Raw genomic sequence first — 26,421 nt, forward strand, 5'->3', positions numbered from 1 at the left:
GAGTTCATTTCGCATCAACCCGCAAGAGACACCAGTAAATAACATATCTGCCCATGTACGACCGCCTGCAGAGAAGCCGACCAGAAATCAAGAGTGCCCGAGACAGAAAGTCTGGCAAACTCCACCAGAGCTGAATTGCTGAGACACCGGCAGAATCCGTCACCGTGATAACGGGACACAGCCTCCAGGAGAATCCACCTAGATCCCACGTCTCCAGGGTTACCACGGCAACCACAGCCACCTGGGTTCCAGTCAAGGGTCCACAGCTGCAGCGCAACTCACAGTAGGCCAGTCTTAACACTCTGCTTATGACTGGGTCGATGTCGAAATATAGTAATATTTAATCATCAAACCTCATTCATAGACGTAGTATCATTAGCTATATAGCCATAGTGTATAGCCATAACATATGATCTCCCACCATTGCCAACTCATCACACCGCTAATTTCATTCTTATTTTCATCTTTATGATTATTATACCTTGCATTTACTCTGTAGATAGTAGTTTAGTTAATAAACTCCTTTATTTACACCCAGTTGTTGTCCTGTTGTGTTCTTTTGACGTAGAGACTGGAGATCCATTGAATCGAGAAGTCATGGCTTCTGATATAAGATTGATGAATTTATCAATGAAGTAATTCATTGTTGTCCTCCTAGAGGACTGGTGCCCCATTTCAACGAGAGTAAATTCTAAATTATGGCGTTAACATTACAATTTATAGCATTGTTACAACCAGCTCGTTAGGGGAAAGGGAAGTAATATAAAACCCAAGATGTTAAGGGTTAAATAAGGTTATTTATTAACAAAAGTAAACAGGGTAAACAAAAAGAGAGGCGGCACAAGAAAAACAAAGATACCCAATAACGCAATTAACACAAAGAACACAAGCAGCTAACAAAAGAAAAGCAAAACAACAAACCACCAGATCTCCAACAGAGCTGCACTTAGCTTTACGCTAGAAAACCAAAAACACACAACCTTAGCTCTCACATTGTTTCACTCGGCTCTAATCAATTAACAACAATCACACAAGCGCTGGTACACAGCGCGGCGGCGAGTCTGCATACGGGCAACACAGATCGCCACGAACAACTGAATGACAGTTCTTTTATACGCGGGGTGGAGACGAGAGGCGGGCCCAGCTGATCAGGAGAGATGGCTTGCAGCTGGAGCATTGAAGGTGCGGCGGAAAGGTGGAACACAACACAACCACACACACAGGGAAAGACAAAGGTCCCCCGAATATGGCCACGGCCGTAACAAGCATTTCTTTATTCCATTTATTATGTCTCCATGTCGGCAACAGCCAGAGTTGGATGCATAATGTTTTCGGGCTGTCCCTCCATCTGTCTGTACATACGTCCCTCCCATTCTCGTGGACACAATATTTCAATAACGCCTTGACAGAACTTCTTCAAATTTGACACAAACATTCACTTGAATTCAAGAATGAGCTGATTAGATTTTGGTGGTCAGAGGTCAAGTTCGTGGTGTCATCACAAAAAATGCTTTATGACTTGTGATATCGATATCGCAAAAATGCCTCTCAGGAACATCTTTAAATCTGGCACAAATGTCCACTTGGACTCATGGACAAACTGATTAAAAACTGGCTAGAGGGGGCTAGAAGCCAAAACATGATTTTGGCCTTGTGAACGAAATATCTGGAGAACTCCTCAAGGGAATCCCTTCAAATTTGGTACAAACATTTACATGGACTCAAGGATGAACAGATTTTGATGGTCAAAGGTCAAAGGTCAAGGTCACTGTGACAAGGTTACTTTTTAGCCATTTCTCAAGACTTCACATAGGAATTATGACAAAATTTCACACACATGGTTCATATTTTGTACGACTCTGAATAAACAGGGATGTAACTGAAACCACTGTGGTGGTGGCAGACAACCGCGAAGAGTTGGTTCTGGTTTTTATAATGCACCACTGGATATATCTACACCATTAGTTCTTCCATCATTTTGTTGACCCCACCCAGCAGCCTGGACTCCAGAGTTAAATTTACCATCAGTGTCATCAGGTTGGAGATGGTATCCATGTTTCTGTGTTGGCTCCTGGTGAGTTGCTGTGGGCGGGTTGATAGGTTCTTGTGCAGTAGTCAAATGTTGGAGATGGGAGGATCCAGTTTTCCAGGGAGGAATAATTAAGACATACAAAGTACATGCTTCTACTGTTGTCCTCACACTGAAGGGGTAATAACCATGTTTGTTCCCTGGTTGATTATTGATTCTCAGATGTTTTCCAGTTTCCTGTTGGCTCCTGGTTTAAAAAGCTTCTCCATTTAGAAAAGGTTATTTAGCTCTCTTCTTTTTGGCTTTGCCAGCTGTGTGTTCCAGCATGTGTTTAATTCAGACGCTTGATAGATGGCAGACTGAGGTCTTTATAAGCCCATTACACTCCAGCCTTACACTGCATCTTATTCAGTCTTCCTGATGATTTCAGCTAAATGTTCCCCAGAGTGGAAGTGGAAGTTCAGAAGAGCCCCTCTGTCTGTTCTCTTCTTTGCTGAAAGAAAACGATCTGTGATGGGACGTATAGCTAATGTGTATGAATTCAATCTGAAGTGAGCTCATAACTCATCTGAGCTAATCCAGTCATCCTGTTGAGATCAGTTGTGCTCAGTGGAAATGGGAGTCCTTAGTCCACAGAGCTGCAGTGATGCATTGACTCAAATCAAGACAGTGAGAATGCTGAAACAGAACTTAATTGTGGCATGTTTATGTTCAGATTTAATTAGCTTGTATAAAGTTGATGGATTGTCATGTGCAGGCATGAGACAGCGGTTTCTGCATTCACAGTAAGTCCATCATCAGGGGCCAGGTCAGTGTTTGGGGGCTGAGCTCCCCCAGCTTTAAACAGGTCAGTAGTTTTTTGGGGCAAACTGAGGTATTGATTATGTAAACAGGTAATTAAGTCAGTGTCTGCTTGTATCTGTGGAAAACTGTGGGAGTGGAAATCAAGCTTCTGTGTCAACGTTCATGATTATCGAGATTTGAAACATGTTCACGTAAAGCTGTCAAAAAGAATACATATGGATATTTTTGTCATTGTTGTGAATCTACAGATGGATTTATGTCCCTTGGTACAGGGTTAGCAGCGTGTTAGCAGAGGTGGTTCAGACTTAGGCTCGAATTTAATTTAATATCCAGTTACAGTCCAGCCCAAACAGCAGACGACTTTATGACTTTATGAAAGTATTTATCAGCTACAAGGACAAACGGTATTAAATAGAGATACTAATGTACAGACAACACTTACACATGAAGTAATCCTTCACATGTTTGTGACTGATCTCACTGTGCCCATAAAACATAATAATCACAAAATAACTGGTTAAACAAGACTCGTAGTGAAGGGATATCAAATGTGATGTGCTTATCCTCCCAAAGTCAGACATTAACCAGCTGATTTTATCTTTATCTTAGCCATACACTTATTGATCCAGCTCAGACTATTACTATTTAAAAAAAAAAAAAAAAATTAATTCAGAACATGATTTGAATTGATTGGGCTGGTTTGTCTCAGCCATGTTTTAAGATTTGTGGTAAACTAAGATAATCAGTTAGGTTTACATACAGACAGCTTTCGTTGTAGCGTTAGCTAACAGTTCACTATTAGCTTAACCAACGTGATGTTGTTGTGTGAAGGACTCTGGGAGTCGGTGAAGATAATAGATGAAAATATCACTTCTCTGTTTGTTGCTTGTCGAACAGATGGTTGGATAAAGTTGTTATTGGCTTTTTACTTTTTATTGCACTTACAGTAACGTAAAGTTCAGTGATAGTTGTGTCAGCTCCAGTAATCTTCAGTTATCTTTCCTCCACCTGGTTCTGTGTCCGGCACAGCCTCTGCATTGCTGTTTGCTTCGTGTGTGTGTGCTGTGTACCTGCAGCCCCACTTCTCCCAAAGAGCAGGGCAGAGGACAGAGAAGCAGTGCGACCATAGATGATTTAGAAAATAAATAGTGACTGGCTGCCACTAATAAATCATTGTATGGGAAGCGATTTTTCAACGCATTTTCATAGTCGGCGTCGTTGATTATGGTGACTAATTGCGGCAGCCTTACTAAATATTGCAATATACAATGTTATTACTATTTAGCAGTAACTTCAAACAAGCTGAACAGGCAAACCGGGTACAGGCCCTGGGGCCCAAGGAGTCAGGGACTCCCAGATTACCATTCAAAAATTTTCAAATCGGTACAGATACCAATACCTTCACCTTGATACAAATTCTTAACAATACTGATTTTATCAAATCCATTTTAACAAAAAGAAACACACACTCAAACATGTTTATTTAAATAAACAGCCAATCACCAACATTATTAGACCTTGCTCCAAGCATGCTTAATGCTGATTGGCTGCATTCTGACTGCTCATAATACATAATTATATCACTGTATTTTATGTTTCACATATGAGCGATGCTGCCAAGAAGCAATTTTTCTTTTTTTTAAAATGTGGCAGGAAATAACGCAATATTCAATATTATTGAAAATCAGCCCAAGCCCAGTAAGCATGGTGATTCATGTTAGTTTTAGCCTGATGTTGGACCAGTTGTGAATGACTGGTCTGTTTGTCTCTACTTTTCTCAACTCAGGTTTGTTTTCCCTTCTGATTGACCACAAAGAGAACATAAAGTGCTGTGTGATGTTTCACCACTGTTCCTTCTCCCTGAAGCTTAATATCAATAAAAATAATCAAACAAATTTGTTCTTAAAGCTCCATATAGTATAAAGGTAAATATCCATGTGTTGTTTGATTATAAAGCAGGTCCTCCTGCTGCTCCTCCTGCTCACACCCCTCTACTCATCCTCCTATCATTACCAGCCTGCTCTGCCTCCACACACCTGTTCCGCATTGACTCATTATCCCCTCAGTAATTATACCAGTCAGTTTCTCTCTGTTGTTGCCAGATCGTTGTTTGTGCTATGCCTGGCTATCCCGCCTGTTTTCGTGTTCTTGACCTCTGGATTTTTGACCTGTGCCTGTTTCTCGGAATTGTGCTTTTGCCTGACCCCTCGGTACCTCTGCCTGATCACTTTTGGTTTTTTGACACTGACTGTATTTTTGCTCAACGAATACTCAGTAAAGTTTTTCTGTTTGCCTTACGTCCGCCTCTGCCTGTTGATTCTGCGTGTGGATCCTCTCTGGTTTGTGACAAAAACACATGAGAAGAAGAAATTATGTAGCTTTAATGTTAGTAGTGGAAAAAATATCCAGCTACCATCCATATCATGTTTACCTCATGTGTCTTTCCACATTGAAACTGAATATTTTCTCAAAATTTACTTTCATTGTAACCCTGTTTGCTTTTTATGTCTCTGCATTGATGACAGTCAGAGCCATATTGTTTTCAGGCTGTCTGTCCGTCTCATTCTCGTGGACACAATATCTCAATAATGCCTTGATGAAACTTCAAATTTGGTACAAATGTTCACTTGGACTCAAGGACAAACTGATAAGATTTTGGTGGTCAAGGGTCAATGGTCAAGGTCAGTGTGACCTCACAAAACACATTTTAGCAATTACTTAAGACTTCACACAGCAATTACGACAACATTTAACACAAATCAGTGGTATAATGACACTTGACTGTGCAGTTGACCCTGTTGATCTCACTGCTCTCTCACCTCTTATCAGTGTTAAGCTGCCTCACATGTCTTTGTAAGCAGTCCTACGTCCCATTAATCTCCCTCCTTTTTTGTGTCCTCCAGGGCCGAGGACGGGAAGGACAGTGACGGCACAGTGGCTTTCTCAAGGCCGGATCAAGAGGGAGGCTGAAACCCTGACACAGGTTAGAGATGAGAATGAGATGTGAAGGTCACAAGTTTTTTCCAACAGTCACAGTCTGGTTTTATGGCTGGATGGAGGATTCTGTTTGTGTGGTTATGCGCTTGTATACTAGGGGAACACTTGGCTTTGTGGTTTGACCATTGATACAGAAGCTTTTTATTGCCTCATTTTCAGCCCAGACTCCACAACATCCCCACTGGTCCACACACACATACTGTACATACACCCATGCTCACACAGGTGGGAGACAAACACATTTAGAACAAAACAAAGACGTCCTTTCCAGTGCTGTTGAAGTGTTCTGTGAGTTTGGTGGCTTCCTGGTGGAGTAAAGCCCTGCCCTGTCTCCTTTGTTCTTCTCACAGAGTTAGCTGTTCCATGTTAAATCTGCTGTGACTCCTGTTGCTTGGAAAATCAGCTGGCTAACCTTGTGTTGTAGCCACTGATTCTGAAGAGAACTTGGTTCACTCTCAGTTAATTCTAAACAGGTCGCTGCTGTTGAGGAGAAGAGTTGCAGTCTGCTGTGAGCAGGCCGGGAAGAGAGCTGCTGTCTCAGATAGCAGGCCTGACCTGCGCTGGGGCCTTGTTGCTCCTTGAAGAGCCGAGAGAGAGAAGGAGCTGCTGCTCTTAAGCCAGCCAAGGAGAGAAGAGAAAGAACAGAGAAGGAGATCTGGTCTTGTGTGGTGACACCCTGGGGGGTCACATGTCACACACTGACTGGTCAGTGAGGTCCCTGGGGGAGGGTCATCCCCAGGTGTGAACAGTGAAGAACTGTGGGGAAGTGAGTTACTTTGTCTGTGGAACAAAGAAACACATGGTTTCCAGAATCTTGAATGTACTAGAGTCCCAACACATTTATTTGTAGAGAAAAAAGAAATCTCCTCAAAACCTCCTTTTCGCCTTTGACCCAAAAACAAAATAAATGAAAACTGAAATGAATGGAAACAAATGACTGGTAGCTTATTCTGTTGTTGCACTAATGCTCTCATACCTCCTGTAGGAGGTTGAAGAGGCTGTGAATTGGGTGCGTAGGGGTCCATCATTGGGTGCACTGTGCTTCATAGGTGTGTTGTGTGTAGGGAAGTGAGGTGATGAATGATGCAGGTGGTCAGGCTGCTCTGGGCGGGGTCTGTGTGGACTGTGGTGAGGACGGGTGGAAGGAGTGCTGTCATGTGTGAGGTCAAAGAGAGGTTCTCTGTGATCTGCACCCCCAGGACCTGTGTACCACAGCAGTGCTAACAATGATCAGTGGTGTGTGGTCAGCACGTTTCTCCTCTTCATGTTTACTATGTCTATGTTACAACTGGCTCGCAACCAAGAAGGAAGCAGAAACAAACTTAGATCTATTAAAGTAAAGAACAATAATGAGTGGTAGTCAGGGTTACATATGTTTAGGGAAAGGTTGTTGCTGCTGCTGCTGCTGAGTAACTGTGGTTGAACTTTATGTCATTGATATCTGTTGCTGTTGATGTGGAGCTGGCCGGACACATCCTGCTAAGCATGGGCCTGTGGCTCGATGCCACTCTGTACAGATGTCCTTGCTTGGCCTTATGTCTGCCTTGGCAAGAGAAGGACAGTTTGGGAGGATTTGTGGGGGTGAGAGGAAAAGAGAGAGTGTAGCCAAAGCTTGAGGCGACACAACCAGAGAGCAACCATGAGTCTTATCCAACAAGAAAACAAGAACATTTTAATTCTTTCATTCTCTTTCATCCTGACTTTTATTCTACATGAACAGAGGCCAAGAGAAAGGCCTTGGCTAATAAATAGTTGCTTAAAATACATTCTAAGATTGCGCATGTAATACTGAGTTGTAATTAATAGATTGTTTTTACCACAGAAAATCAAGGTTGTATTAGGATCCTTCTCTGTCAAACACAGAAGCTGGGTTTGTTATATTTGACTAAAGAGGCCAAACAACCCAATGTAATTTGTTGTGTAAGGATAAGGAGAAGTGAAAGTATTTTGCTCTTTTTACGCTGTTATATTTAGGCAGGAGGGGGAGGGGGTACTCACTGATGGTTGAGCCATTGTGCGCTGACAATCTGCCGCAGGTTGAGTTGAGGACATCTCCTCACTCTAAAAAAATGGTCAAAATGAACATAAAAAATAGATGGATAAAGAGGCAAATCGTTGTTTTTTCCCACAGACTGTAAATAAAGATGGACTTAGCCTCCCTATAGTCACTTTTAAAACTAATTAAACAAGATCCAGGTTTTAAAAAACTCATCATCCTCAGGGAATGGAAGTTAATAAATTCCTCTTTTTCAGAACGAAAGGTTTTCCTTCGTTTTTTGAGTTTGATTTCATTGTTGTGCCTGACTCAGGAAGGACAGTGAAATGACTGGAGCTCTGGAGCTCAGACCTAAAAGTGTCTAAGTATAGCAGCACGTCAGGCCTTTGTTAGCTTATCCTCACTTTCCTGTTGCTGATTTACTGCCAGGCTCAAGCCAGCTCCCCCCGACGGGTACCATGTAATTGACGGTGATCACTGGAGGCGTCTGGCTGCCTCTTGTGCATCTTAATGCTCACAATAATGGGAAAGTGGAGCCTTGCTGAGAAACATAACCACACAGAATAATTCAGGTCCATACATTCATCTGCATACCAGAGTCCTGGCACTAACCTGCATGCTAACGAGTGGATATTGATGCTTGACTGGCCGATGGTAGCGTTAGAGGAAATGAAGAGGGTTAGTGTCAGTACAGGGGAGATCAATGGGATTAAAAAGCAATGAGAAAGCAAGGTTGAGGAATAAAGTGGTTGGTGGCACATTTCTAAGACCTCTCTTTTACATGATGAGAATGTTGACAACTGTTGACAACATTTTGTAATAGGCATGCTCCACCTTGAGACAAGTCTTCAGAAGTCCTGTAAGAACCTACACTGGGTCCACACAGCTCACCTCCTCTGCCTAGTTTTTCCGGCATAGCCAGATGGCTAATTTGGCAGTAGCTGATATGAAGTTTAATGGTGTGGACACTAGACACATAAATATTTCACACTGTGAACAAAATAGACACACCTCCCCTTGGTCAGGCTCCAGGTGCGCTCTGTTACTGTTTGTGGCTGTCGCCCCAAGTCCAATCTTTCACTGGGGGTCAGTTGGACACCTTTCAACCGCTTCAGCTAGTACAGGGACCGCCAGCAGCCTTTCAGGGAAGAGCCTGGGCCAAAAAACTCAGTCCACTTCAATGCTGTCATGGCCTGCAAAGACTAGAAGTGGCTCACCTTCACACAGAGGATAAAAGTTGCCTTTTTTTCGAAGTCATCAAACTGACCAAGCTGTAAGGTCTTGAAAGAAGGGAGGCAGCTCTTTCTTAATAAACAGTAAAGTGGATTTGATTGTCAAATCCTTCAGACAAACTGTGCTCCTCAAGCTGTGTTCTGACTAAGATTGGCTTTGTGTGAAATTAACAACTCCCTGATTCATTTCATTGAGACTGACTCACTGAGTCAGTCTGGTGCCAAAACAAAGTGTCCTGGTAAAAACATAGAGGGTGGTGGTGAAAAAGTGAAGCTCAACTTTTGATGCAACTCAATGAGACAGCTTCCTGCAATTTAGAATGTTGGCGAGTCAGATATGTACAAATTCACATTCCTGGTCAATTACTTTGTAATGTGAACTGGTCTCAGACCTTGGTTGTGAAATCCTTTCTTATGATGTTAGGAACTGCAGTGTAAAAGTATTTAATAATCATAATTAAAGGGTGGTCCTACTGTTAAGATGGGGTCGCTGGGTAAAAGGGGGAACTCCTCAACGGAACGCTCCACGTGTTCTAAAGAAACCAGCTGCTGCTGTGCCTCGGAAGGAGGAACACACGTCTCTACTCTCAAGTTGTAAGTCCTGCCAACAACACCAGTTTGTGGTGAGAGGAGGGGGGTGTCAGAAATGGTGGTATAAATGAGGGATGGTATTTTTTAAATGGTACCATATTAAATCAAAAGAAAGCCAAACAACGCCACCCTGGGAATTTCACCCAGAGTATTACTATTTTTACCAGTACCAATATAGAGAAAGCACTCAGGTTCGTTTTACATAAGGAGCCAGAGATATGGTTCAGGTTAGATACACTGAATTTTTGTTTTATTAGATGTCAAAAATAGTAAAAATTTGTTAAAATGACATTCACGCCAATACTTATTAAGAAAGTGGGGAGGAAGGCCTAATCAGAGCTGAGGCCCACTGGTAGAGAGCTGGGTCAGGAGCTGGGGTAGGAGGTATCCCAAAGAAAGTCACCCCAGTCGCTCAGGACACACACACACACACACACTCAATAGTGAAAATCAAGCCCGGGGTTCATGAAACAGCACACAAGAAGGAGATCCGCTGGAGACACCAATCCCACCACTTTAGGCTCTCAGCTTCTGAAAAGGACAGGAAAGAAAATCAGTCAGTGGCGTTACAAACACAAAATACCTAATCTAATAGAAAACAAAATAAAGCAAATTTACCGCTAAAGGAAAATAACTAAACAGAATAGGAAAAAAAAATCAATTCGAAATAAACGGAATAACTTAAATCACAAAATAATAACAAAATCACAATGATCTGCAACTTAACCACAATAAACTTAGTAAAGTTAACAAAATACTTATTGCAAGTTGCAGTTTCAACTTAGTTTTTACCAACAAATCAATAAAAAAAATAAAGTGAAATGATAAGCAGCTAGGGAACAAATTAATGAAATAATTGGGTCAGGTTAACCACGTGGGATGGTCAGACACAAAACAGAGCGAGGAGTGTAAATTAACCCCACGGTCTTCACATCCATACACTTTAGAATGGCTCAGGGTAAAGGAAAGCTACATCCATATACAGCCATACAATTAGAAGTCAAATGCTCCAGCCAAAGCAATATAAAGCAAGCAACAAGAAGCAGAGCAACGTGAAGCAACTAGAGCAAGCTAAGCTGAAGAAAAGCCAGAGCAAAGCAAAGCCCAAGCAAGGTGAGGGAAGGCAGACAATCCAAGACAAAGCAAACAATCCGAAGCAAAGCAGCATGTTTCTTCAGGTGGGTTAGCGTAGGTGCTACAGCTCCCAAATGCATCAGTTACCTGTAGACCCAATCAGGCAGCATCGGTTCACACACTCAACAAGGGGGAAGCATTTAATGCCGTACCACTACAATTATGCCCTGTAAACAAAAACAAAATGGCAGCGACCAGTGCATAGCTCACTCACAACCACAGGCCCCGAATCAAGAAATCTGCAGCAAATGCAGAAGAGGAACAAGAGCGAGGTGACCAGGAAGTAATGCGAGCAAGAGCAAGACCAGCTGACAGCTACCTGCATTTATAGAGTGCTCTCCCGCAGCGATTGGGAACCAAGTAGTTGAAAGTCACACAATATATCACACTTGTGTCAAACAGGGATGCAGCATTTCTCATACTGCTACAGTGTGCATGCTTCAATAGCATAAGTTATATCAGAACTTGAGAGTATTTCTTCACTGAAACAAGAGCAGAGAATGACACTGAGGCTTTTCTCAATGAAAAAGATAATTTCTCCTCTCTCGCCTGGCTTCAGCAAGACTTTGATTTACCAACTGGCTCCACTGGAAGTGAAAAAAGTTTTTGACAGTGCACTCCCTTTTCCAAACAGTTTCCAACAAAGCTTTCCCAGATGGTTCTTTGTAACAAACGATCAGAATAACCATCAAGTTAATTTTAGAAGGCTGTCCATTGAAACCCAGCAAATTAAAACCTAATAAAGAAATAGTTTACTTTAAATCAGTTAAAGCTAAAGGATCCCATTAGACAAGAATTCATTAGTTCATGGCTGAAATATGTCACCAGTCAGTTAGTGTTATTATATTTCCATGGACTGTATACAGGGACTGACAAACTGAATGTGTGCAAACACTCAGACTTCATCCACCACAATGATTCTGCACTGCCCAACCATGCCAGGGTTTCTGTTTGATTGTTTTAGTAGAACAGAACTGAACTTGAGCCCAAATGGATTTTTGCCTCATACAGAATGAACATGCATTTTTAGGCATCTGCTGTCAACAGTTGATAGATGATTGTTGATGGATGATTGTTGATGTTGAGTTTAGATGATGTCTGATAGATAATTGTTGTTGAGTTTGGAAGATGGTTGAAGGATGATTGTTGATGGATAATTATTGATGTTTGCCGTTCCTGCAGAAACTTTTGTTCAGCCTCTAAAAGTGACCCAGTTACATTGATATTTGACAGTTCTGTGACCATGATTTTAAAAATGTTAAATCTGTATTTTTGTGTGGTACGTATGGGATGGTTAACCACACGTAAAGACTGTGGTTTTAGAGAATAAACAGTTTTTTCATTTGCTCTCTTACTCTTAGTTTGCTTATTATTACTAGGTATAAATTAGTTAAGTAACTAAACATTTGGTGAAGGTTAGGGTTAGACCATGTTAATCCAACATTAATTGCTAGACATTCAATTTGTGAAATCGTTGCCATAAACTTGTGAGCTGGGCAATTAACCAAAAAGTATCAATAGTGACATTTAGAAACTCTCACCGACTTGAACTCGCTCATGTCAGTTCATTCAGTTAATACTTTCCTCAATGCACCGTTCATGTACTGTCCCCTTGAAAATTACTATCTCATGTTCAGTCACATGCCTCCACTGGAAACTGGTGATATGGATGACACAACTGCAAACACTGAGCCATGTTTTAGTTTTATAATTCATCACTTTTGCTACGTTAACTCCTGGCGTCTACACTACTCCAGTACACCAGAGTTTTCAAGCCTCTAAAACGTAGACTTTTGGAAACACTGCTGGACCTGTTTGAAATGGTTTGAAAACTCCGGGGTGCATTGTAGCCCGGACAAACAGACACTGAGACCTTTGGAAATGATGACGTAGACACCCACCTCGCCTCCTGATTGGGTCTTATCAGTCATGACTTTCAGACTATGGTGAATGCAACATGGATAGAGACCAAAGGTAACACCACCTATTTGTTTAATCATTTTGACACAATATATAGAGTACATCAAAAACAAGAGAGACCTATAAGCGCCAAAGAAATTGTAGAGTAATCATACTTGAGGTAGAAGTTAAAAATAATCTGGATATTGATTTGAAGTCAAACTGCCCAGCCCTATTACAATGGCGTAGTACTGCTCACACTGTACCACCACCTGTCAGTCTCATGTTGCTGAGTGTTACTGATTAGCACCATGTTCAGAATAAACAATGCAGATTTTTCTTAAAGTTAGTTTGTCGTCACAGTAAGTGTAGCAATGTGAATGTTTTCTTGCCTCAGTTGGGTCTACCATATCTAACAGGTGACATTACCTGATCTGTCTCATCTCTCTCATACAGTTGTATATTTTCTGTCTTTCTGGGTATTCCGACATTTAATAAAACATGCATTGGGCAAAAATGTTGGGATTGTAATGTGATCCACTAGAGTTGGATTTATTGTAACTACAGTGAAAAACTCAGTCCACTCACAGTTGTACAGTGGTGTTACAGAGTGGAGGGACTCCCCTAACAAAGTACTGACTGGAGGGAGCTCTCCAGAACATAGATAAATTTAATTTGCCTCTTATCAAGTTATTCATGGAATTAACATCAATTAATGATGGCTGATATTATGTGCTGCTGGCAGCGTTTGTCATTTTAACTGGTGAAAGATTCGGTCAGCACTGGCCAAAAATCATAGTGCATAATTGCTCTTTGATAATGATAATTAGTGTTGGAGCTCAGTGAATGTGTGAATTTTTTAACCGAAAGGTGTGTCCAAATAATTGCACTAAAGTTTTCACTTGAGTGGACTGCCTGCTCTGTGGAGTACGGGGTGGACAAAACACAGTAGATCAGAGTAAAGAAAAGTTGGATTTTGATTGGATTTATTCTTGCCGACACTGATCAATTAAATAATGCTTGGATTGGCCCTGATACTAATCAGCTCAAGACATTTACAATTGTGTTGCAGCTAAAGCTGATCCAGATCCCACTTTAGTGCTTTAGGACCCTTGTAGGCCTGTATTGTGTTAATGTCTGTCTGAACATGGCCTGTCTCTGTTGTGGAGCATCTAATACAAGTTTCCCATAAATATGAACTGTCACACACCTCTTCTCTACATTGATATTAGTATGTTAGTATGATGCTAAAAGGATTTCATAAGGAAAAAGATCAAATGCATTAGCTGGCTGCTGGCGTGCATGACATACTGAGTTTCCTTTTCTTTCCTTGAGACAGAGATAAAGGACACATATGTCTCTGAGGTGTTGGTGTAATTCTGGACTACTGTCCCGACCTGGTCCCATTGGACCTAACTGGACTGACAGTCAGCGCTGCACTGACCCAAGATGCTACTGAGGTGGAAGATGAGAGAAAGAGTTTTTGGGAGGTTCCAGCACAACACAGAAAGACAAAAGATCAGCTTCTGTTAAAACAGTGTTAATCATTTAATTCTTGGTGTCTATAAAAATAGATTAACGTGCTTTCATTTTCTGAAAAGACTTTATTTTTCTTCTTCTGTACATCTTTTACTGTCCTCAATTAACCCTCTGTCTGAAACGCTCTGTTCAGAGCCCAGTGTGCTCTGATTGGTCAGTTTGCTGGCAACTACCATGGCAACGATATGTTCCACATGTCTTGTGTAAACAAATGGTTACGGCTTCAGCCCTGTTTATAGTTTTGAGCAAGAGTCAAATTCTTAACCAGAAGATGACAGACCTGATCCATCTTCACAAGTTGGACTGGAGCAAATAACAAGCGTACCCACTGTCAGGCAGCTGGAAGGAGGGAGAAATAGGAAAAGCGCTGTGAATCAAGAAGCTGGGCAGTCTGCAAAGACTTTGGATGACATTACTCATAACTTGGAAAAACTTTATGAGAAACCCTGTTTATTTTTTAAGTGTAGACACATCTGGACTAAAGGAATATAAATAATGGAGGAACAGACATATGACAGGTAGAGAGTCTCCACCACTTCACCTCCTGCTGGTTTAAAATGCTGGTAAACCTGAATGAATTAATGTTAGTGGGCATAGTTACTGAAAAATGAACTCAGCGGTTAAACTGTGGATAATTTATCTCAGCTAACGAGGTAGAGCATGTCAAAACTGACAAGCGTTTAAGCATTTATATCTTTGCTTTGTTGCTTACTAACGTGATCAGGTCGCGGTAACATGGTTAACATCACAAATCGACAATAATAATGCAGACTGACAGGCTGGGAGCCTGAGTGTGAAGTGTGAATTACATTAAGTGTGAATGACAGAAATAACCATTGTGAAAATGAAGCAGTCATCCTTGATGTGTGGGCTCCCATCATAATGTTTCGAGCAGTGGAGAACTGTGGAAAAATAAATCAGATTTCTGCAGGCAGTTGAGAACATGGTGTCTTTTCAGCATGGCTACAAAACAAAAAAAACCTCTTAATTATGAGTAGTTATGTGGGGGCGTGCCAAGCTTGCAGGGGATGTCCAGGTTGCAGGTGGGCAGCACCAAGAGAGGTATTGATGACAATAGGACCAGGAAGTAATGTCTGGACTCCCATCAAGGATTTTCATACAAAGGAGAAAACTGGATTTTTACCCTGACAGAGTTACTCCTTTTAGTGTAAACTGTGATCCTTGTGACTCTGGAGACCATTTACATGCACAAAAACCTATAAAACACACTATAAGAAAGGAAAAACTCAGAAAAGCATAATAGGTCTTCTTTAAAGATCCCATATTGTATTTGAAGTTTTGATCCATAAGAAGAAAACCATCTTACTGTATTTTTACATCTTCTCTCTCAGACTTCTATCTGGAGCTGTAGTAACAATAGGTCAGTGCTCTGAGCCTCTGTTCTGATTGGCTAACTGTTTTCTGAGTGATCCAATAAAAATGTAGCAGATTTCAGGTAAACACTCAGAGAAACCAAATCCTGCAAGGTTGGATGGTGTCTCCAGATTGGGGCGTGGCTGAGGGTGTTGATTGTTTTGTTGTGACATCAAGTTCCAGAATTCCTGACGGCTGGTTTTAACACTAGGACCGCCAACATTCGAACACCCCCTCTAACCGCCGTGCGGTCCGTCAGACCGCTATACGTATTTTCATTGATTGTGTGTTTCAACCTTGCAGGTGTACGGGGATATAGGAAACAACTTACTGTCACATAGTCAGGTAATCAGTCATTATTTAGTGTAAGCTACCTGTTCAACAGTGAAACACGAGATAATTACTAGGAAAATGAGATAAATGACACACGGATCACAGAGAATGGCTGTGGGGGATACTGCTGCTGCGTGTTTCGCGAATTTGCCGCACAATACTAAAATATATTAAGCCTACACTTAAAACTTGTATCAACAACGACAATAATAGGTAATAATAACCTGGAGTGGATACAGATGGGGCAGCTGGCACAAATGTATGTTTTGACGTGGGGGTTCAGGCTCCGAGTCGGGGTCGGAGCTCTCCTCGCCCAGTTGATGTATCGTCATCAAAGTCTCATCAGCGGTGTATCGTCGGCGTTTTCTTCCTCTCTCCATTTTCAGATATTTTTGTTTTATAGGCTAGCTAGCTGTTTTACTGAATTATAGAATAAATTACGAACTTAAATAACAAAGCTTCTTATTCTCTCTCTCTCCTTGGATAGTTTTTTGACAAATGTAGCTAAATAATAGACCCGCGAATTATAAAACGCAAAAACAAACTTATTTTACTTAGTAAATAACAACGATATATCACAAAGCTTCTTCTTCTCTCTCTCTCTCCCCAGGATGTTTCTTGTCAAATGTAGCTAAATAATAGACCCGCGAATCATAACAACAAACCCCGCGAAATGTATACATTATGTAACAAGTCAGCTGCGGTACTTGTGACCGCAGGGCGGAGAGAGGTATAAATGCTCAGAAATCCTGTGTCTTTTATTGTACCATCTTATGGGCTTCAGGAAATATTAAAAACACATATTTAGGAAAAGTCATGGGCTGAAAGGCTTGTAGCTTTTATTTAAACCGAGTTATTTACATTTTAACAACCCAAACGGTCTGTCAGACGGTCCCGCGGTTCTAGTGTTAAGGTTCAGTTTCTGAATACAGGCTGTGTGCATATCTCTGTGGACTTAGGCTTTGATACTTTCACAGTAATATAGAACCTAGACCTGCTTTATAATCAAAGAACACATGGGCATCTACCTTCATACTATATGGACCTTTAATACAATTCTGATATATAGTATCTTTAATCAACCTTTTAAGATATTATATTGTCTGTTTAAAGTCGAAATATATCTTTGCTCTTTAATCTGATTTTGTGAAGTTAACTTCAGAACTAAAAAGAAAACCTGTGAAAACAGTTTAATCTTCCCAACTTGGAAACATGCGTGAAAACAAAAGCAGAATAACATCAGTATTCAGACAGAACCAGATGACATGTTTGCTTGCTGTTCATCACATTGTCCTGCTCCGTCGCTTACAGGAAAGAGCCAGTCTGTTTATTGTTGCTGTGTATTCCTTTGTGTACATCTGGCAGTTGTACGCTGTCCTTCTCTCCGTGTGTGTGTGTGTGTGTGTGTTGAGCAAAGTCAGCAATAAGCTGCTATCTGTATTCCTGCCAGGCACACACCTTCCCGCTGCTGTGAGCCATGGTTTGATTTCCAGCTCTGAACAGCGTGTTTGAGTTGATACTCAGCACTGATAAATTTAAACACTTCAAATGGACAGAAATCTGATTTCCCTCCAGAATGTGTTCTTGTCACAGTGGTGAAGCCTCTGTAGCAGCTGTGTGACTGCAGCCTGGTCCCTGTGTGACCAGGTCTGATAAGTCCAAGATCCCCACCCCCACCTCAGTTATATTTCTGCAAGTTTTTATTATATGACGGTAATTCTTTACTCTATGATTTCTACCAGATGAAATCACTATTTTAAATTATTAGTTAATTGTGGACCCATAAAATAAAATACTACCACTTTATTTCCTTCCCCACTCTGCTAGGCATATAATTCTGGCAGAGAAAAACTGAATTCTAGTGCAAGTAATACTGAGTTTTAAAAAAACTGAAATAAGCCAAATAATGTTCAAGTTTTAACTGTAGAATATGAACCTTCTCAATGTTAGTAATGTTTGGGAAGTCCCAGAACAAATACTGACATGACTTCAGTGACCTTAGTCCCTCCAGTGGATGTGTTCCCTGTTTGATTAGACGTCTGCAGTCACAACATACTCCACCAGTGTAAGACAGTTCATACCTACAGCACAAATTACAGCTGTTTCTCTTATTTTCCATCAGCAATGTCGCCTTTTCGTTTTTTATCTAAATACATTAAATGATTTCATTTGTGATGCTGATAGGTATGTAAGACTATAGGGGACTATATTCAAATGATACTGTAATTCCACAAGAGCATTTTGATTTCCCACAAACGTATGTGATATTTCAGTAAAAATGAAAATGCAATAAACCAATTTGCATTTTCATTTTCTCATACTTGTATGGGCATTCTAGGACCATATTAAAATGAAAATGGAAAAGTTGTTTGACATTTTATTTTCAAAGTCATACCCTGCTGCACAGTGGACAATATTCAAATGTTAATTCAAATTTGAAAATTAAAATGCAAATAAACAATTTAACCTAATGGTACAAATAGGCAAGCAATATTAAGTTAACAATGAAAAGGAAAATGGATTTTTTTTAACAATTTGAAAATGAAAAAAGCGGCCCCAATCCGTTGAATTTTCATTTACATTTCACCACGCTCCTTTAGGGTCAACATAAAAATTAAAATGCAAACTCTTTTCAAGGTAGGTCTTCAGGTAGGACGTCACTTCGTTGTCACTGTTTGTCTGTCACCGGGGCAGCAGCTAATGGCTGGTTGTGCAGTGAATGTGCTTTGCCACAGCTTTTGCTGTTTTCTACCAAGTAGTACACTGAAGCATGCAAGACATTGCTTCATCTACTGTATTACACACTTTGGGGATAAAACTATGTGAAAGGAACAGGGGAGACAGAACCAGCCCCTGGGACTTCAACAATAAATGCGCAGTGATTTACAGGTGAGTGAGTTAACTCTTAAGTTACATCTGTGCTTGTGGTCTCATTGTGTGCATGACATTATAGCATTTGCGTTTAGTTTTCCTGCCCAAAAGCATAGCTAACTGTTAGTTTGCTACAGCAGATAGCTTGTGCTAGTTAATTGATTTGGTTGTGCTACCTACTGTATGACTGTACCTGGATAACTGGAGAGAGCCAGGCTGAAACTGGCAACAAGTTCTCCTCCTGCTTTTGTTGGAGACTAAATGTGAGTCTTTTTAAATACTTGCAAATGTGAAGAAAGAAGATATTTTTTTTCTTAAATTCTAATGAATTATATGTGTGGATTTGCATGTTAATTAAATGTATTACCTTCACAGTAAATAGGTGTTTTGTATCAGTACAAGGAAATTGCCAGAGTTAAGATTTAAAGCATTTTAAATGTATTACAATAAGTAACAATACAATAAGTAGTTATTCTGATCCCAATTCACAGCAGAGATGGGCACCAGTGCAGGCCAGTGGGGTTAGGACTGAAAGGGCATAAATAACACAGAAAGCAAGGCTGCAGATTTTGATTATGCTGGAGAAATTTATGATAGACAGCTTTAACAACAAAAGCAGAATATTGTTTTTATTTATTTCTTAATTGAGGCTTGAGATTATGATGAAAACAAGATGAAGAATTAATACATTTGTGCATTGACTGTACATGGATCAACTTCTCTAAGCATCGAGTATATTAAGAAGACACAGTTTAAATCTAAAACTAAATTAAAGTATTATAAACCACAATAAATACATTTTTTAGTTTGTATTTAAATGAAACAAACTTAAAGGCTTTTCATCATAATCACTTAAAGTATCTTGGATGTTTTTACTTCCTGTTGTTTACACTGACATTACACATATTTTCAAACTTTGATAAGAAATTGTATTCATAAAAAAATGTTACGAAGTTATACGGGACCCCTCTGGATTACAGTCATTACTGATTGATAAATAATACTAGAATAATTTATGTTATTTTTTCAGTAGCAACTTGATATGTAAAGTAGCCAGTACCCAGCAGTGTCTTAGTCCTTTCCACTGAGCAATCTACGTTTCTCTGTGAAAGCCAGATTCACATGCCAGCTGTGTCTTGGTAGTAATAGTCAGGGACTCAGATAGCAGCCATGTGTTGAAACCTCAACACATGAATCTTAGGTGAGCAACTCCATCCACAGAAGTCATTCCTGGTGTTTTTCAAGCCCTCTGATCTGGTCCTTTGCTGCGAAAGAAATTTTTTTTGTAATGTTAAAACAGATGGTCCAGATGGTAACTTAAGTGTGAATCTGTTTTATAAACTTGGATGGTAACTTAAGTGTGAATCTGTTTTATAAACTATAAACTATATAAAATTTAGCACAGACACATCTCTAAGGCTGATAAGGGCTGAATGCTTATACATCTTATCAACCTGGGACAGATGAACAAGGTCTAGGGGGCGTCTGTGTGGTGGTGTTTAAGAGGGGAAGTGTAGTAGCAGGTAAAACAAAAAATATGTTGACAGTTAAAACTGTGTCTGTTATGTGGAAACTGATCCGTGCCTCAGGACACAGGCTTTGAAATGAAACCATGACTTTGGGGTTAATCTTTCATCTTTCATTAGATGGTGTTTACATCCACAGATGAACAGTATAAGAAGTATGAAGTATATGTTTAGTTTTTAGTTGTTACTACAATTCCCCAATTTTAGTGGACCAAATATAATTTGACCATTCCAGGTTACATGCTATAGCATACTTCCTCGAGCATGCAAAACTAACTTTGATTGTGGATAAAGCTGATATATTGAGTTTATAGAATTAACATTTAGTATAATTATAATGCAGAGTACATTTTAATAATGCGTTACATTTTATTGACAGTTTACTACAACTGAGGTCATGTGAATGACTTTGCCAGTCAAGCAAAGGTAAAAACCTGGGTGGTAAAAACCTCAATGGCTGTATGCTGAAGATTGTCATCTTCCTGCACTTTCCTGAAATTGCCAAAATATGTAAAAAGAAAAAAAGAGGCTTCAGTTGTTTCACTATTCACCCAGTATGGATCTGAATGGCTCAATGCCCGGTCAGGAGGATAATCTTGGTATTTGTCTCATTTCAAATCATAGAAGCTGGAACACAGAGCCAAAATAACTATCATCTTACTGCCAAAATGACATACTGAACTGTATGTCAGCTAACCTTTTGCTAGTTTCTACCTGGCTCTACAGTTATCCAAGTGCAGTCATACAGTTGGTAGCCTCAGTAGTCCATGTTATCGATGACAACCTTTAACATGATTGAGTTTATACATCAGCTTTGCAGGGACCCACATCTACCAAACAGAAACACAGGGCATGAGTCTAAACATTTCTTTATTCTGTACAGTCTGCATCCTCACACACAATGCAGGTAACAAACACTTTTGTTAACATAAACACCACACTAGAGTTTAATAAATAAAAACTGTCAAAGTCAGTGCAGCCGCTGTGATGTTAATGACTAGGCTAACTAACTCCTACAGTAAATGTAGGCATTTCACACAGCCTTACATTGGTGAATATCCTCTGAGATGTAGAAGAGCTGAAAGTAATAATAAACAAGTAAGGTTAGCATACAGCTGTGTGTCAGCTACAACAGTTAGCTTCCAGTTAGCCTGGAATCAATTAACTAGCACCGTCTATCTACTGTAGCAAGCTAACAGATAGCTATGCCTTTGGGCAGGAAAACTAAATGCAAATGCTATAATGTCTTGCACACAACGAGACCACAAACACAGATGTAACTTAAGAGTTAAATCACTCACCTGTAAATCACTGCACGTTTATTGTTGAGGTCCCAGGGGCTGCTTCTGTCTCCTCTGCTCCTTTCACATAGTTTTTATCCCCAGAGTGTGTAATACAGTGAGCGAAGCAACGTCCTGCAACGTCCTGCAAGTTTCAATGTGTTATCGCTTGTAGTTTCTGCATCCACCCCAACTGACGAGGTAGCCACTTTTTCAGTAGTGGTAGACCTCAGTGCAGAAGGGTTCTGACTGCAGGGATCGACACTCTTGGTGAAGAAGGCCATCAGAGAGGTGACACAGGACAATCAGCAGCCTGGGTTCTATTCCCGTTATTTTCTCATTCCCCCAAAAGATGGGAGGTTGACACCAATATTGGATTTGAGAGGGCTAAACATGTTTTTGAGACCCCTACGATGCAAGATGTTGACTGTGCCAAGGGTTCGACAGGCTATCCTCCAAGGCAACTGGTTTGCCACCATCAACCTAGAGGATGCATATTTTCAGATCCCAATATGGGAGGGACACAGACATGACCTCAGGTTAGCATATATGGCAGAACCTTTGAGTTCTGTGTCCTCCCATACAGGATATCACTGGCCCCTTGCACATTCACAAGGTGCATGGATGCAGTCCTGGGACCCTTGTGTCAGGAAGGTCTTCGCATCCTCAATTACCTGGACGACTGGCTGGTGTGTGCTTGCTCGGAGGAACACTGTCACAACAATGTGGCCCGGCTCCTGCAGCACTTAGAGCACCTGGGCCTGCACCTCAACAGGAGGAAGAGCAGGCTCCAGCGCTTATAGACTACAGAATTCCTGGGAATGTGTTTGGATGCCAAAGCATTCTGTAACTCCTGGAAGACAGGCCGCCCTCAGGGCTTGCATGTCCCAGTTCTGTTTGGGGGCGAGGGTAACTTGGAGGTTATGCCTCTGCCTCCTGAGGTTGTGGGCAGCCATGGTGCACATTGTGCCCCTAGCTCTCCTGAACATGCACCCAGTGCAGCGCTGCCTCCTGCGCCTAGGACTTTGCCCACAGAGGGATCTGCAAACCACAGTGTTGGTGACACGCAGACTCCGTGTAGCTCTCTGGTGGTGGGAGCAGCCAGCCAACTTGCCACGGGGTAATGCACAGGTGGTGTCATCTGATGCCTCCCTAATAGGCTGGGGAACCGTCCACGAAGGTAGAGGCATCAGCGGCCAGTGGCACAGGTCCTGGTTGGCACAGCACATAAATCTTCTGGAGCTACAGGCTATCTACCTAGCTCTTCTGCACTTCCAGCCAGAGCTGTGGGATCGCCACATGCTGGTTAGGACTGACAGTACAGTAGCAGCAGCCTATGTAAGATTAAGCAGATTGGCTCTGATGATATGGGAATGGGCATACCCACAGTTCAAGTCCCTCAGAGTGATGCATGTGCCAGGTCAGACGACCCATGTGGTTGTTCAGCTCTCCAGGGGCAGGCCCTTCCCCGGAGAATGGAGGCTGCATCCAGAGGTTGATTTAGAGCTGCTCGGTTTCCTCACAGTGTGTCTTACAGAGTCCCCGTACATATGGAATATGTAGGGTGGAGAGATAGTCTTGACAGGATATAGAACAGAAGGTTACATATGTTACCCAGGTTCTCTGAGTGGAGGGACTATCTCCAGCTAGTAGCCACTCCGAGATGGTTCCAATCAAGTGGTGCTTATATAACCATGTGTTGCTAATCAGTGCGTGGCCACCACAGGTGATGTGTCTTAAAGAGTATCCACATCAGCTGCCCCTGTGGGGGTCAGTCCCCGTACATATGGAATATGTAGGGTGGAGATGGAGTCTCTCAACTCAGAGAACCTAGGTTACATATATAACCTTCCGGCCTGACAGTTTGCATTTTCATGTTGACCCAAAAGTAATGTGGTGACATGTAAATGAAAATGCAACAGACTGGGGGTGCTGTTTTGTGTTTTGCATTTGATTATTGTCCACTGTAGAGCATCTTAAGGGGGACCTATTTGATTGATGATTTTTAAATTTCAAATTCAAATTATCATTTGAATATAATTCCTTATAGGCGTCCATACAGTGTTGAGAAATAAGAATTAAAAAACACAGTTGTCAACACTTTTTCCTGCCCTTCTCTTCCTCTTTCTGTATCATCCAAGGTCAAGCTGTAGTGTCAGCAGTGTGTGTGACAGCAGTAGTGTGTGTGTGTCATGCATTGTGTGAGTGTGCATGTCATGCAGTGTGTGTGTTACACCTAAAACCAGAAATCATCCCAACCTTTGCATCCAACAAACCAAAACAAACTGTAAATGTCATTTGTGTGTGTGAGTCCCAGCTGTCAGTCTTCATTTGAAACATTGCAGCACAGTGATGTGGGCTGTGTGGGGGTGGAAGAATGCTGGGAAATATTGAAGGGGAGGAATTACATTTCTAGACAAAGAGAGTCTGCAGCACTTCAAAGCAACAGATTGTGTTATACAAATCTAAATTCATTTAGCGCTCATGTCAGCCAGAGTGGACTGTTGTTTGATTCTTGGCAGCTTTCAGCTTTTGAAGAACCTTGGACAACAATGGAAGAGGAGGAATTTAAAAGGCAGGCAGCAGCTTCACTGCGCAGTGTGATAGGAAGGACTCTGGCTTTTGGTTGAATAACTCGGCAGATAATTGATTACTGTGTATCTATTCATGCTATATGAAAGTATCCAATATAGCTTGAGGAAATGTCAAGATTATATTACCATCTGATTATGGATATGTGTGCAGCTGCAGCTCTGCAATAAAAGGTAATTTAGAGTTGTGGGTTTATTAAATATTAATTCCCTTGACATATCCAATTTAAATGCAGGCTGAAAGTGTGTTTTTCTATATTATTGAGCTGCACATCCAAGATTAAGGTACAATCTTAGTCATAGTAATGACCTGGGGGAGTGAGTACAGAATATGAGGAGGGAACACTAATTGTAGATACTGATTCATGCTAGGAGCTGTAATTTAGGCCAATCCTCCTGTTTCAGTGCAAAAAGTAGTTAAGTAGAATAATGTTTTTCCCCAGTGCAGAACAGCTGTAATGAGCCAAGATCAAAAGAACAAACCTCCTTCCAAAAATGTTTTTTCTTGTGTTTGATGAAGCACTTAGTTTTAGTTTTCCAGCTCATAACGTTCCTGTTTTGGTTCTCACCGCTCTATATACTGTATATCACCATTAACCCATTGTGATCTGAGTCTCCCTCTAAACTGTTTAAAAACAATCTCCTAAAACTTAAGGGTTTTCTGAAAAAAAGGCAGATAATGTGATTCAGTTGGAATGGTTGTTTTTTTTTCATTTTCACTGAAAAAATTTGATGATAATGTGATTTTTGTTGGTCTTGTACCAAAGAAACATGTTTCTTTACATCTGGAGAATATGATTTGTAAACCAGGGTGTCTGTAGAACTACAACACTTTTGGTGCTAACAATGCACAACAATGTGACACATTTTTATCAAAAAAATTGTAGCTTCTGCGATTTGATTATTGAACTTGGCCATATTGCGATTTTGATTATATTTCAATTAATGATGCAGCTCTAACATTCACCAAAATCTTTATTTGAAGCAGATATAAACAAGAAATAAAAACCATATGAGTCCTTAAACTTTTGACATTTATTGTAAATAATTGGCTTTGCCTTGGAAATTGGATTTTATTTCCTATAACACCAGCTATTACCAGCTAAAGGTATAAGTCAGTGTTTGAATCTTCTAAGTTGTTGTCTTTTTTGTTTTCATACAGGTAACTGCTGTGATCTGCTTCACCTTTGTAACAAGAATTTCAGGGAATCACAATAAATTTCATCAGTTCCGTGTCTTAAAAACAACAAAATCATATACTATAACTCGATCGTAAAGGGAGAAGCACATATACGATCTTAATGGGTGAAGAAAACCCTTCATTATTCCAGCTCTGCTTGTTTACACTGAACCAAACAAGGCTGGAATATTGCTGCTCCCGTGTGTGATGTTATAGAGCATGCTGGCCTTTAAGAATCAGAGGTGTGACGTGTAACACAACAGCATCCCAACATTCCATGTTCGGACCTTTTATACAGGATGACAAGATGTAATAAAGGCACAACATACATACTCTATTTTTGAGCTAAAACAAACCCACTGTACACCAACTGTCTGCTTGCACTTCACCCATATTATCTCTATAAGGCCGTAATATATCAAATGTCTTCCTGATTAGTGTAGCTTTAACCAAACCATTTCTAACGTCATCATTAAATCTAGGCTTTTTCATTGAGCTTTGTCATTGAGTGCAACACTGAACATTTGTTTTTCTTCAGTATGACCTCTCTTACCACCACCTTCACTAAACCCTGACCTTGACCACAGTGGAAATAAATCAGTGTTGTTAAATTCGTCATTGACTGCTTTTTGCCGCAGCCCCTCATGTATAACCCAGATGAAAACTGTATCTCTGCAGCTATTACAGCTTCCACTAATATGTTTCCCACAGGCACCAAAAAAGTAAATTTGAAAAAACAACACACACACACACAACTACTACACAATCCTGTACTTAGAAATCTATTTAGCACCTGACAGAGCAGACAGGTGTGGTTCAGCCTGTCACTGTTGAGACAACACCTCTTCCTCATTTTGAGCTAGGAAGTGGAAGGTGAAGCACTGTTTTAGGTGTGACAGGAAACCAGTGAGAAACCAGTTCACAGATATTTGGGCTGGACTATATCGAGATATAAAATTTTGGATATTGCTAAGTACCAAGAACTCTTAAATCAGAGAAGATTATAGACTTAACAAGACAATTAATTTGCCTTAGTGGACATTGC

At 40.7% G+C, this 26,421-nt stretch overlaps 1 protein-coding gene across 3 annotated transcripts in view; it reads left to right on the forward strand.

Annotated features, from left to right (window-relative positions):
* The window catches only part of LOC111223613 (disintegrin and metalloproteinase domain-containing protein 19-like), a 269,806-nt gene that overhangs the window by 35,506 nt on the left and 207,879 nt on the right, over positions 1 to 26,421 (forward strand). For all 3 annotated transcript variants that reach the window (XM_022747830.1, XM_022747833.1, XM_022747831.1), the window contains exon 2: positions 5,737 to 5,816. In XM_022747830.1, the coding sequence (XP_022603551.1) occupies positions 5,737 to 5,816 (80 nt within the window). The remainder of the gene's footprint in view (positions 1 to 5,736; positions 5,817 to 26,421) is intronic.

Source organism: Seriola dumerili, unplaced genomic scaffold, assembly GCF_002260705.1.
Source record: "Seriola dumerili isolate Sdu_G_001 unplaced genomic scaffold, Sdu_1.0 BDQW01000111.1, whole genome shotgun sequence".
NCBI classification, from domain to species: Eukaryota; Metazoa; Chordata; class Actinopteri; order Carangiformes; family Carangidae; genus Seriola; species Seriola dumerili.